The sequence below is a fragment of the Protomyctophum bolini genome, assembly GCF_963924005.1.
Source record: "Protomyctophum bolini genome assembly, chromosome: 4".
NCBI classification, from domain to species: domain Eukaryota; kingdom Metazoa; phylum Chordata; class Actinopteri; order Myctophiformes; family Myctophidae; genus Protomyctophum; species Protomyctophum bolini.
Window position 1 is genome coordinate 35,546,841 of NC_137865.1, and position 12,550 is coordinate 35,559,390.

General features: G+C 41.0%; 2 protein-coding genes across 5 annotated transcripts; both read left to right on the forward strand.

Annotated features, from left to right (window-relative positions):
- The first annotated feature begins 336 nt into the window (after positions 1-336).
- commd4 (COMM domain containing 4) lies at positions 337-6,503 on the forward strand. The gene is made up of 8 exons (XM_080761916.1): positions 337-390; positions 643-714; positions 836-901; positions 2,708-2,747; positions 2,993-3,112; positions 4,256-4,336; positions 4,565-4,741; positions 5,007-6,503. The coding sequence occupies exons 1-8, from the start codon at positions 388-390 to the stop codon at positions 5,045-5,047; spliced, it is 600 nt and encodes a 199-aa protein (XP_080618042.1). The 5' UTR covers positions 337-387; the 3' UTR covers positions 5,048-6,503.
- Positions 6,504-6,621: 118 nt separating this feature from the next.
- Positions 6,622-12,481, forward strand: neil1 (nei-like DNA glycosylase 1). 4 transcript variants are annotated; one of them, XM_080761902.1, is made up of 11 exons: positions 6,622-6,709; positions 7,627-7,842; positions 8,278-8,551; positions 9,076-9,195; positions 9,713-9,824; positions 9,940-10,036; positions 10,937-11,058; positions 11,405-11,432; positions 11,523-11,593; positions 11,701-11,896; positions 12,032-12,481. In XM_080761902.1, exons 2-11 carry the CDS (start codon positions 7,650-7,652, stop codon positions 12,076-12,078), a joined length of 1,260 nt encoding a protein of 419 aa, XP_080618028.1. In that variant the 5' UTR covers positions 6,622-6,709; positions 7,627-7,649; the 3' UTR covers positions 12,079-12,481. The 4 variants fall into 4 exon arrangements, with proteins under 4 accessions (XP_080618028.1, XP_080618025.1, XP_080618026.1 ...); XM_080761899.1 differs by lacking the exon at positions 6,622-6,709 and adding an exon at positions 7,044-7,133; XM_080761900.1 differs by lacking the exon at positions 6,622-6,709 and adding an exon at positions 7,063-7,137.
- The last annotated feature ends 69 nt before the right edge of the window (positions 12,482-12,550 follow it).

The following is a 12,550-nucleotide window of genomic DNA, read 5'->3' on the forward strand; positions in this document are numbered from 1 at the left end:
CCTCACTAAAAGAGACCTTCTCCTTCCAACTTGCTGTAGGTCGTGTCTAAGGTAGAGGGTAAAAACAAATGGTTGTTACAAATAAAATAGGTAACAAACAAACCAGTGATTCTCACACATTTTCATGTCAAGGACCTTCAGATTAATGTATTTGTCCAATTAAGGATCCTACATCTAAAAATATGTTGTGCCAGGAACCGCATACAAGATTTGTGTTAAAATATCTCATTTTTCCAATAGCCTAGTCAGGCTTCTTTTGGGCTTGTTTTCATGGACCTGCTCGCTTATTGCTCTCTCACAATCCGGCAACACTGAACGTGGTGTCTCTCGTGACTATCGCGATACGATAGGTCGTTGACGGAGCAACAACAATAACAGAACACAACTATGGTAAAGTTATTCATTTTTACTGTTTGCTTTCTTCAGTACAAAGTTGTCATACTAACTATTCCCAGTCGCCTTTATGTATAGCTTTCATATAATGTGGTTATATGCATGTAATGCGTTAATTGACCTCGTTTCGATTCAAACAACGATTCTGAATACAGACAGACCAATTAAGTTAGCGAGTTTAGCTATGCTAATAATAATAATGCTTATAATAACATAACACTTAAAACGCTACGTTTCGTCTGTTCTTAGCGGTTCCGTTTCTGTGGAGATTTGGATTGCCCAGACTGGGTGCTCGCCGAAATAAGCACATTGGCGAAGATAGTAAGTACTAGTCTCTAGTAAATGCATTGCTAACGTTAGCTAGCTGCTACAATAAATGAAGCACATAATGATATACTTTCCCTGATCAAAAACACTTTCACATCTCTGCGTTGCCTTGCAGTCAAGTGTGAAGATGAAGCTCCTCTGCGCTCAAGTACTGAAAGATCTACTCGGAGAGGGCATTGATGTGAGTTCAATGATTTGCCTGATGCAGGACCACAATTAGCCGCAATTGCAACTCTAGATTTTGCATATAATGGGATCTAGAGTTGCAAATTGTGGCTTGACCACAATGAATGAATGAATTCATTTTATTTATATTTATTACAATAGAAACAACAAGCCCTTGCAAGACCGTGTGTAATCATTTTAGCTCGTAGATGTTCGACACTACGAGAGGCTTTATTTCTCTGAGGATAGAGGACGGACACCAGCTGAGCACTTAGGGCTCCGAACATGTAAAATATAAGGTGCTTACCCTGATGTCCCAAATGTTAGAGAGGCCTGCGGCGTGCTTGTGTAATGTATTAGTCCGTAGTTTTCAATAAAGAAGGGTTTTAATCCCGTATCTGGCCGAACGCCATTTTCCCCTCATAGTTTACTTCTTGTTTACGTTGAGCGTAATTCCGTCTTTCACCGGATGTGCCCCCTCACTACCGCCATCTATGGCCAGTGGGAACTTCAGATAGGATCGGCCACAAACGGGTTTAAAACACTTCTTTATTGAAAACTACGGACTAATACTGTTAAACAAAGTTAATCACAGCCCCAGCATTGTAGACCACCACTGTAATAGCACCACACTGACGAGGGAAATCAAAAGCATGGAGACGGACACAGACAGCTTAGGTTCACAGCTCCACAGGACGCTGTCTTCACAGCAAGTGAGGCTTTTTATTGAACACACCCAAATCAGTGAAATCACATACACGCCCACCGCAGGTGGCACTGATCAGTGTTCAATTACTCATAAACAAGCATCAAAACAATTTTGAATCCCACCAATGTTTGGTGGGATTCATAATGAGTTATGACGTGTCCTGCACAGCCATAGCCGTGGGAACTACTTTACACTATGGGGGGCTGCGTTCTCATGCACGCGCAAAGCGCGTGCATGGGAGAAAAAAATGCGCGTGCACATGTTAAAATGTGCGTGCACGTGCAAAGAATGACCTTTTTTTTCTCCCAACGGCGCCGGTGCGCCGCATAACAATGACAATATCATCCCTTAATTTATAAGACTACATATAGATCTGATCATGACCAGACATACAGTGACAAAAATGTATATAGAACAACACAACCACAGGTATGGCTGGCGGCGGTGGCTGTGGTGGATCCACATCGTTGTTGATGTTGGCGGCATATATTCTTTCCATTCAAATAAAAAAATATATAAAATACAAACAATTCCAAACAATTCCCCTACAAACCACTGGGGGTGCTACAGCCCCCTCAGCACCCCTACTTCCCACGGCTATGTGCACAGCTCTACCCCTTAGTATATATTAATAGAGACGGCACCTGGAGGAAACCCTGAGGCGAAATGGACATAGTGGCCGACTTTGGTATTGCAGCTCGAGCCAGCGCTGGTCCGTTGACTATCATTGCGCACGTTCACGTTATGGGGCAATGATACGTGAACGATGTTTCATGCGTGAACGCGTGCAATGATAGTCAACGGACCAGCGCGTTCACGATTTGGCCCAATCCATCCCAGAATGCACTCTGTTCCTACCCGGAAGGTGGAGTAACATCGCCTCATGCTCTTTTGAGCAACTTAATGCAAGTGGAGGAGAAATCTGGTGCCGTCTCTATTAATATATATACTCTAAGCTCTATCCTCAGGGAAATAAAGCCTTAGACTCTAGTCTCGTGGATTGAAAATGCCGAAATCGATAAAATACATCTATGAGAGTCTAAATCCTAGGCTAAGTCATATAATATTAAGATGTCGCGCACCTAATGTTTAATTGTCATACTTCTCTTTCAGTATGATAAAGTTGCAAAACTTACTGCAGATGCCAAGTTTGGTAAGAGAATTTGATTCTACTTGATGTTGCACTGTTAAAACTAAGGGACGATTGAACTTAATTGCACAAAACGGTTTTTGCCTCTGGCTATATACACTGTATATTGCTTTTCTTCTAAATTTGAATTGTGTGTGGCTGCAGCTAGACTGGACACTGTCCACCCTTTCACAATAGCAATGCACTGCAGCACTAGCATGTTTCTTTTATTTCTATGCCTTACGTTTATGTTGTAAATGTATTTTAAGAGAGTGGAGACATCAAAGCCAGTGTTGCAGTGCTCAGCTTCATTCTGTCCAGTGCAGCAAAGCATGATGTTGACAGTGAATCCCTTTCCAGTGAGCTGCAGCAGCTTGGTCTGCCTAAAGGTGGGTCCCACACTTTCTACTTGCCTGTGAAGATTTGAGAGGTCTCGTATGTCTATGCTACTACAGGTTGTTTTCAGATGGTGCTCACTTGACAGGCGAGACCAGTTGAAGAGTTATGCTACAAGGCAGGGTTTGGTAAGGCAGACAGGAGGGCTGTTTGACCCAGGGAGAAATAATCCTGCACAATTGGGGTCAGTTTGGCAGAAGTTTCTAGAGTTTCTTGGTGGGGAAAAAAAGCCCCTTTTAGTGAAAAGTACCTAACCCAAGTTATAGAGGGTCAAGGGTCGGGCTTCACCAGAAACGGGGTCTCTTGGTTAAAGTGTTGTACACTCACTGCCGATGCAACATGGTTGTGATGGACAATGGACACTGTTGACATTGTTGAGAAGAATTGCACGAGAAGCATGTTTTCAGGACTCATCTCCAGACAAAACACAGACAATTCCTAGAAAGGGGCATGCTTATTTTGAAGGGCAGCTCAGAATGATTACGTTTTTCAATGTCTCATTGTCTGTATTTGTGAATTGTGAATGTGACATTGTACACCGCGTGAAAGGCGACTCCCTTCATTTTCCCCATCAATTAGACTATGGTGAGCCGCCACAGTCTCATTTGTCCTGCCACAGTTTCATAATGAATGTTGTTGCTGTGTACGTCATTCAACTTTATTGTCAAATAAATCACAGGTTTACACATCTAAACAAGTGGGTGAAATTCTTTATTTTATTATTATTATTATTTTAATATCTTATTTTAAGATATTGTTTGGGGCTTTTTTCCTTTATTGATAGATTACAGTAGTTTGACAGGAAAGGGGGAGAGAGATGGGGGGGGGGGGACATGCAGCAGTCGTCGGGATCGGGACTTGAACCCGCTACATGCTGTCAGGCTGGATTACCTTCTGCCTTTATTGATAGTATCAAGTGAACACTGAAAGGAAAGGGGGGGAGAGAGAAGGAGGGAGACATGCAGGTCGTCATGAACGGGATTCAAACACACAACGCACTATCAGGCTAAAGTGGCATGCGCCTGGAGCACTTGGCCAGCGGGCGCCCCACGTGTGTGTGTGTGTATATGAGAGAGATGAATATTCATTGGGCATTATTACTCATCATTACTATGTATATGCATTTTTGCTATTAGAACACACAACTGGGCTGTGCAAGTCATACGAGGACAAGCATAGTGCGCTGCAAGACAAACTGAGAGAGACAAGCTTGAGACGTAAGTATCTCCCCCCACTTCAACCTGTCACATCATTACTAATGACAAGTACCCCCCACACACACTTCAACCTGTCACATCATCACTAATGACAAGTAACCCCTCTACCCCCCCCTACACACACACACACACACACACACACACACACACACACTTTAACCTGTTGCTGTTTTGACAAGGACTTTCATAATGACGGTGAGGACACCACTTTGCTATGTTGTGTTTCAGTTGGCCGTCTAGAGGCAGTTTCCTGGCGGGTGGACTACACGCTGAGCTCCAGTGAGCTGAGGGAAGTGAACAAACCGACGGTGCAGCTTAAACTGCAGGCGCAAGGTGCAGAGTCAGGCTCCACTGAAACCACTGTTGTCTCCATTTCTGCTGACAAGTTCAGAGTCTTGCTGACAGGTTAGTTCTGTGTTTTGTTAAAACTGATGAACAATTATTGTCAAAACAAAATAAAGAATACAAGAACCGCCGCACCGAGCGGTCTGTGTGAGGTCGGCAGGAAAAAAACCAGGGCGAGATGGATAATGGGCGACGGTACCTGATACTGCTGATAGATCTCTGATTATCTGGGTATGCAAGACTAGACCAGTGGATCAGTAAAGGTTGTTACAGCCAGTTACAGGTTTATGCCTAATGACAGTTTTTCCTTTGTGTTTTTTTACAGAGCTGAAGCAAGCCCAAGCTATGATGAATGCACTACAATGAAGTATGCACATCAACTGGTGGATACATGTTATTGTGACTGTGACTGAATCTGAATGGTATCTCACAACCAGAGATACAGATAGACTTCTTAAAGTGCCATATTTATTTGTCAGTGATTCCTAACCCTGCCTGATCTCAGGGGCCCCTGCCATATTAAATAAAGAAAAGGGCTCCTGCTGCTTTATCTCAAAACATAACCCCATTGCAAAATTATTCTGTGACATAGCTACCCAAGTAATTATTGAAATGGACCGGATCAGAATGTTTGTAAACAAACAGATATTTCTGGGTAGGAGTATCTGTGGATGTTTTCTCAATATAAAATAGTGTCCAGAACATTACCTATCTAGTTTGTCAAGGTTTGGATATATATATATATATATTTAAATAATACATTACTAATAATGATATCAGTATCCTGTTCTTCCATAAGTAAGCGATAATGTAAGGCTGGGTGGTCATTGTTGATAGATAAATCACAGACAGGGTGATTAACCCATTCAGGACAGGAACCCCTGTTGGTGTTTTAAGCATTATGTTATACTTTAGCTATTGAAAAATAGCAGATCTACAAGCCCACTCGGTGCTGCGCTACGGTTGTAGATCTGCTATTTCTTTTTAAATTGTGAAAATGTGCCGAAAATCTTTGAATATATTCTTTCACAGTGAACGTTTTTAGCTCAAATCTTTGCTTCCTGTAACAACATATTTTCAGATGGGGGTCGTTGGCCAATTACATATATTTTTGGGGGTCCTTGACATGAAAATGTCACGACTGACTGACTGACTGACTGCATTTGTAGAATCGGCCTTCTGGTCTAAATGGGTTCATCTATAAACAATGACCACCCAGCCATACATTATCCTGCTTATTACACAGCTACTTAATACACAAATTAATAAATTGACCCAAAAGTGACAACAAAACAAAGTTATTTCCTTGCTTACGGTAATGAAAGTATTCCAAGTTGGAATTGAGTGTTAATCAAATGGAATCAAATTTCTGGTACTGCATCGTCTATTTCTGTCTTCAAATGTTTTCAAAAACAAAGCATTGTTTAGTTAAAATACTGTGTGTTTACATGGCTGTCATATTGGGTACAGCATAAAATCCAAGCAGCGTAGCCAGGTGCTCCTGAGGCTTTGATTAGACAGCGGTCTGTTATAGAGCGGAGCGTTCTGTTATCAATAAATAACACACTGCTGAATTCAGCGATTGACCAATAAGAATCAAGCATTCAACCAAGCCGTGTAATGGATGGTTAATGAATAATACTTGAGGGGACTGTTTCCTGGGATATTCCATGCAAAGTATTGAAGCAAAGGTGTTGTGGACCAGGTTTGTAAATATCGTATGCTATATGTTGAAGTTGACTTGTAATCATTATATTAATTATATTAATTAATAATTGACTTAACAAGATCCTATTTGCTTTATAAATAAAAATGCTTGAAAGCTGACATTAATTATTCTTTGTTCCCAGTCGTTTTTTGATTGATTGAATTTATTTTATTCCACAGTATGCAGAATGGGTCATTCTGCATTTTGGGTCAATACAAAAACGTACTTTGTGGACGAACCATATGATTAAGCACTGATACTTGTTTACAACAGGGTCCATCTGTTTCAATTAATCAGAAAACAGAGATCATCATATAAATGTAAAAGGTTAAAACATATACAGTATGAGTATGGGGAGAAGGGGGGGGGGTCAGTCTTAATTTACAGGGGCCAGTTTCGTTCAATCTCAATCAACACAATGCCTACAAATCCCATAATTGCACTCTTGAGTTATTTCACTCTGATGTTTCCAGCGGATGCACTTTTTGAAACGGCGTTGTTTCAGCCTATATTGGCATATTAGTTTAGACTGGGAATTGGGGACAGGTTGCGTTGCATTTTGCTCATCCGGCCTGTGTCTAGAGCGGACATGGTGCATGGATGCGCCTATGTATGCGTACAAAGGACCGGAATCACCGGATACAGTAGGCGGGCTGCTGTTGTGTTGTGTGGAGCGTTACCTAAAACATGTTTATTAACAATCACACGTGAAGTCTTTTCGTGGAGCTTGCCGTGTTTGTTTCTGTGAGTCAACGTCAACCAACCGCAGCATGCATTGCAAACAAGTCTCTGACCCAACCATTTATCTTTGTTCACCGTGGTATTATACGAGATCCTTTATTGTATCTGTGTTATAGCCTAGCCTAGCCCCTTTCGGGACCCTTGTTTACCTTTTCTGTACCAAATACAGAAAAGGTCAACAACAAGCCTATCCAAGAGCACAAGATCAAATTAAAATGTAACATTGATGGAATACTTTTATCAGTTTACAAATAGCAGTATAGTGCTAAAATGATAACAGCCCTGCGGCTGGAGGCTTGTTTCCTTCCATTGTGGTCCTGTGTATTCAATTCAGACATTGTACAGTAAACAGTTGGGGTTAATGGACCAGCATATCGAACACAAAGCATTATTTTATTGTATTGTTTTATTTCTTTACCACCGTACGTTACTATTAAATGTCACCACTTTATTTTTCCTTTCCCTTTTTAATATTTAAACAAGTGTGTTCTTATAGGAGCTGCTGCGGGCTGCAGCACAATGCCTGAAGGACCAGAACTCCACTTGGCAAGCCTTTTTGTAAATAGAATGTGTGAAGGAGTAGTTTTCACAGGACCGGTCAGGAAGTCTGAGGTCAGCAAGAGTCCCGAGGTGCCCTTCACTTGCGACGAGTACCGCATCAAAGCCACGTCCAGAGGCAAGGAAGTGATGCTCACACTGACCCCTATGAAAGGTACACCAGAGAGTTCAACAAACCATGTGCAACCCAGATTCGGCACAAAACTCATTTAGCTCCTATGACACCAAAATGTGGAACGCCCTACCAACAGTCATTAATAAGAATCCTTCAAAACCACTCTCAAAGAGCACGTACGGACGGCTGCAATTCTAAACCGGCCCCCGTAAAAAAGTCTTGAGTCCCCCCCCCCCCCCACCCCCTACTGTATATTATCTTTTAGCTCCTTTTATAATGCGATTTCCAGTTTTTTTGTTATATAGAAGTGTATATTTGTACGTCTCTAAATGTTCCGATTAATTGAAAATGGTAGACCCTATTGTTAACAAGTGTAATGCTTTATAGTTTATGGTGTCGTCCACAGTTAACAGTTTTTGCACTGAGTTGTGCTATTCTGCATACTGTTAATACATATTTCAATCAATCAATCAGATGATGACAAAGCATGCAGCAGAGTTGAGGCCGGGCAGGCTGACCACTGCCAGCCCATCATGGACATCGTCTTCCGTTTCGGGATGTCGGGCTTTTTTCGCTTCACCGCCGAAGACGAGCTCCCCAAGCACGCCCACCTGCGATTCTACTCCAAAGAGCAGCCCAGCAGAGTGCTGAGCTTTGTGGACGCACGTAGGTTCGGTGGCTGGCAGCCCAATGGGGCCTGGCAGCCTGGCAGAGGACCCTGCGTCATGTTTGAGAACAAAGGCTTCAGGTTGGTAGTAGTCAGTGGAGGTAGGTTGGAATTAAATGATGGGCCGCAGATTAGATAAAACTTCAGAGTGTCTTTAGATTTGTATTCCAAATTACCATGGGTCTTGAGTTTCTTTATTGCTGCAGTGTTTGTGAATATCAGCAGCTGACAGGAAATACAATTGGAATCAAACTATTCCGTAGCAATGTAATTCCTCCCTGCCAAGGTCTATAATGAGTGACGGTCATTATAATAGATTTGTTGGTTGTATTACTGGTTCTGTTACTTATCCTCTTTCAACCTGGTGTCGTCCCTATTTTTTGGGCATGTCATTATAGGTGAAAACAAACATTTCAGACATTTTCCAAAAGTAAAACAGTTCTTAAGCAATGGTGAAAAATAGAAAATAGCATATCTATGAGCTCAAAACATGTCACATTGCAAAGCATTGTGAACTTGAAGATCTGTTGTGTATGACGAAGTGTATTGGGTAAATCATTGGCTCCACGGCCTCCACCAAGGTTTGACTTTGTGTATTTCCGCAGAGAGAACGTCTTGACACACCTATCGGACCGTGCCTTTGACAGGCCCATCTGCGAAGTTCTGCTGAATCAAAAGTATTTCAATGGCATCGGCAACTACTTGAGGGCAGAGATTCTTTTCAGGTAATTGTAGAAAACTCATAACTGCTTTTCTTCTCTGAACAATTGTTCAATTGTTTAGAATAGATCACTGTTTCCCAGTGGGTCCCTTTATTTTTAGTTTACTATATTTAGTTTTTCATTATTATAATGAAAAGCAACATTTTGCATGAATTAAAAACAAAATTCCAACGATTTTTCAGTAATTTCATGAAGAAATCAAAGAAGAAATTCCATAAATAGTCGTGAAAATAATCAGATCTATAAGCTCACAATGAGCTTGTAGATATGCTATTTTCATTATTTTGGGTCCCGGGCAAACGTCTAATCGCTTTTTTGAGGGTCTTGAGCTAAAAGGTTTACTGGCTTAGATGGTGATTCAAACTCAGCTCTGAAATTAATGACATTCCATAGTGTTTTTCCCTCCTACAACAATCATGGGAGGCAATGATTAGAACACACACACATTGGGGAAAAAAACAATAGGGTGTTTACTTTTGAAAGAATAGAGCCTCAATTTCTCTTCCTTCCTTCCTGACAGGCTAAATATACCACCATTTGTGCTGGCGCGGAAGGTGCTGGAGGGCCTTAACAGGTCAGAGGAAGTCTTTGAGAGTGAGACGGCTATTAAGGATCAACTCATAGACATGAAGGTGAAATACCACCTTTGATCCAGAGAAGCTCAAAATGTACGATTATCTGATCTTGAGAGGCAACTCCATTCATTGTGCTTTTTCTAACAGCACCACTTTGTATCCTGATCAATAGACCTGTGACGGCACCACAAGGAAGAATGTGAAAGTGGAGGCTGCTGCCGACCTGCTAACTCTGTGTCACACAGTTCCTCTGGAGGTGGTCAACTTAGGTAGGCAATATTGTGTTTGCTGTCTTGTCTTCTATGACAGTGTTTCCCATGTGTTGGTGCTAAGGACCCCCAAATTGACACTAATGACCCCCAGTTTGACATGTATTAGGCTACGGACCCCCCATTTTATGGCATTTCTATCTCTGGGACCCCAATTTATATTGTGACATTTTTGTACCGATCCATGGGTACGTTTTGGTTCCTAACTATTCATCATAGCTGGGGGACCCCCCGGAACTCCCTGAAGGACCCCACTTTGGGAACCTCTGGTCTATGGAGGCGTGTTTACCATGCAGAGTAAAAAAAAAGAACATGCCTTGTGGGTTGAAACCGGCGTACACACCATATCAGCTGAGTAAGCCTCAGTAATTCATTTCACTCCTATGCCACTAAAATGTGGAACGCAATACCAACAGCCATTAAGACATTTGAATCCCTTGACTCCTTCAAAACCGGTCTCAAAGAGCACCTACGGACGGCTGCAATTCTAAACTTGCCCCTGTGTAAATAAAGTCTGAGTCGCCCCCACACCCTGTTTTTTTCCCAACACTACTTGTTTTTCCCTTTTTAACTTTCTTTATATGATGATTTCCTGTTTTTATAGAAGTTTATATTTGTACGTCTCTAAATAATGTTCTGATGAATTGAAAACGCTGGATGGACCCTGTTGTAAAGTGTAATGCTTAATCATGGTGTCGTCCACAGTTAACAGTTTTTGTATTGACTTGTTTGAAATGTACCCAATCTGCATACTGTGAAATAAACATTTCAATCAATGACTGTGTTTTGGGTAGCATGTCTAGCATAAGTTGTAACACAGTTTTGAATAAATATTTCTGTCTTTGAAGTGCATGCATGAGTTTCTTTTGACACATTCCTTTGTGATTTAAACGTTCTAAGGTGGAAAGGGCTATGATCCCGAGAAGACAGATCACTCTGACTTTAAGGCATGGCTGAAATGTTACTACGTGGATGGGATGACATCTATCAGAGACCACAATGGAAGAACTATGTGGTTCAGTGTAAGTATGCTAGCAGGCAATGTTTACTTTAACCCACCTCGTAACACTGACATTTCCAGGTCCTAACATACAGCAGGGCAGCATTCCTTTTCGGGTATACGATTCCTCCGAGGTGGAAAGCCTGGTGCAGCTTACATAAAAATCTATTACCTGACACAAATGCTAACTGTACTTTGTTTTATATGTTACAGTAGGTATTTTATTATGACTGCATAATAAGAGTTATTCTTATTGTATTACTATTGCAGATGGATTTGTCATTAATGAGTCGTGTAAGGAAAATATACAGAACAAATTTAGATTGTTTTATGTTGCTCGACACTAAAACCCACTGTCTCAATTGCAGGGTGATCCTGGGCCCATGGTACCTAAGGGTAAGGAATAGTTTGTATTGAATAAAAAAGAATGTGACTAGGCCATCTTGTTCTTGCATGACTGAACAAATGTCTGGTATTGTCCCACAGATTCAAAATCACCCAAAGCAAAAAAGAGAGCAAAGAAAGACGATGATGATGATTACAAAGGCAAGAAAAAGGTATATATAAAATAAAATAAAACACACACAATTTTCATCCTGTACACTACAGTGGTAATGACTCAAACACACTAAAATACAATAGTTTTGATTTTTTTTTTCTTTAGGTGGTCAAAAGCCATTCTGACCGCATAAAAAAGGAAAAGCAAGTAAAACTGGAACCAGTAGTACCAAAGCAGCTAAAGAAAGAAATGGATTCAAAGAGACTGAAGTCTGGACATAAAGGCCGGTTAGTTAATACAACTGGGGACAAAAACAGCCTGGCCGCACGTAGCAGGAAAAGCAGCAGTGCAGAGACACCAAGTGAGTAATGTGGGTGGTGATCCATATTTTTTAATTCAAGTCTAGGAATACGTGAAGCAGAATATTAATGAATGGACTTGCTGGTAGATCTGTACTGTTGTAGAGGTGTAACTCGAGTCCTTTTTTTTTTTGCAGTTCCACAGAGGCGGAGTGGGAGAGTGAGCAGACTAAGCACACAATAACCACATTAATGATGGCGCAAAACTACTGTATGGGACCAGTTTTGTATTGTTTTATACAGACATACATTTTGTTTTAGAAAACAGAATATACTAGTGTACAGTATATGAAACTATACCATTAAAATCAAATACATGTTGATGTTAAGTGTCTAGCTGAACAGGTATTGTACATTATATACTATTGTACTGTATATAACTACTGTATACAATATCAAAGATATCAATGTCCAAGAGCATCTGTCTCTTGGATACAAAATTCTTCAGCCTGCCATGAACGATTTTCAAGTTAACCCATTTAGGACTGAGTCAGATTCTAAAAAATATAATATTCTGAAAAACTTCAAATATTTATTCAACAAATTACAAAAATCAGCAACAAGACCCCCAATACGGGTTCCTGTCCAGAAGGGTAAAACTCCCAAAAAGGGGTTCCTGTCCAAAACCACACGTGTCATGATTCATTGAGACATAT

What these genes read in the sequence shown, in the direction of transcription:
- neil1 (XM_080761902.1), top strand. Translation starts at nt 7,650, where the DNA reads ATGCCTGAAGGACCAGAACTCCACTTGGCAAGCCTTTTTGTAAATAGA. An exon ending in ATCAACTCATAGACATGAAG is followed by an intron (nt 9,825 to 9,939) that starts GTGAAATACCAC and finishes CCTGATCAATAG; the next exon opens with ACCTGTGACGGCACCACAAG. An exon ending in TCTGGAGGTGGTCAACTTAG is followed by an intron (nt 10,037 to 10,936) that starts GTAGGCAATATT and finishes AAACGTTCTAAG; the next exon opens with GTGGAAAGGGCTATGATCCC.
- commd4 (XM_080761916.1), top strand. An exon ending in TAAGCACATTGGCGAAGATA is followed by an intron (nt 715 to 835) that starts GTAAGTACTAGT and finishes GTTGCCTTGCAG; the next exon opens with TCAAGTGTGAAGATGAAGCT. An exon ending in GCAGCTTGGTCTGCCTAAAG is followed by an intron (nt 3,113 to 4,255) that starts GTGGGTCCCACA and finishes TTTTGCTATTAG; the next exon opens with AACACACAACTGGGCTGTGC.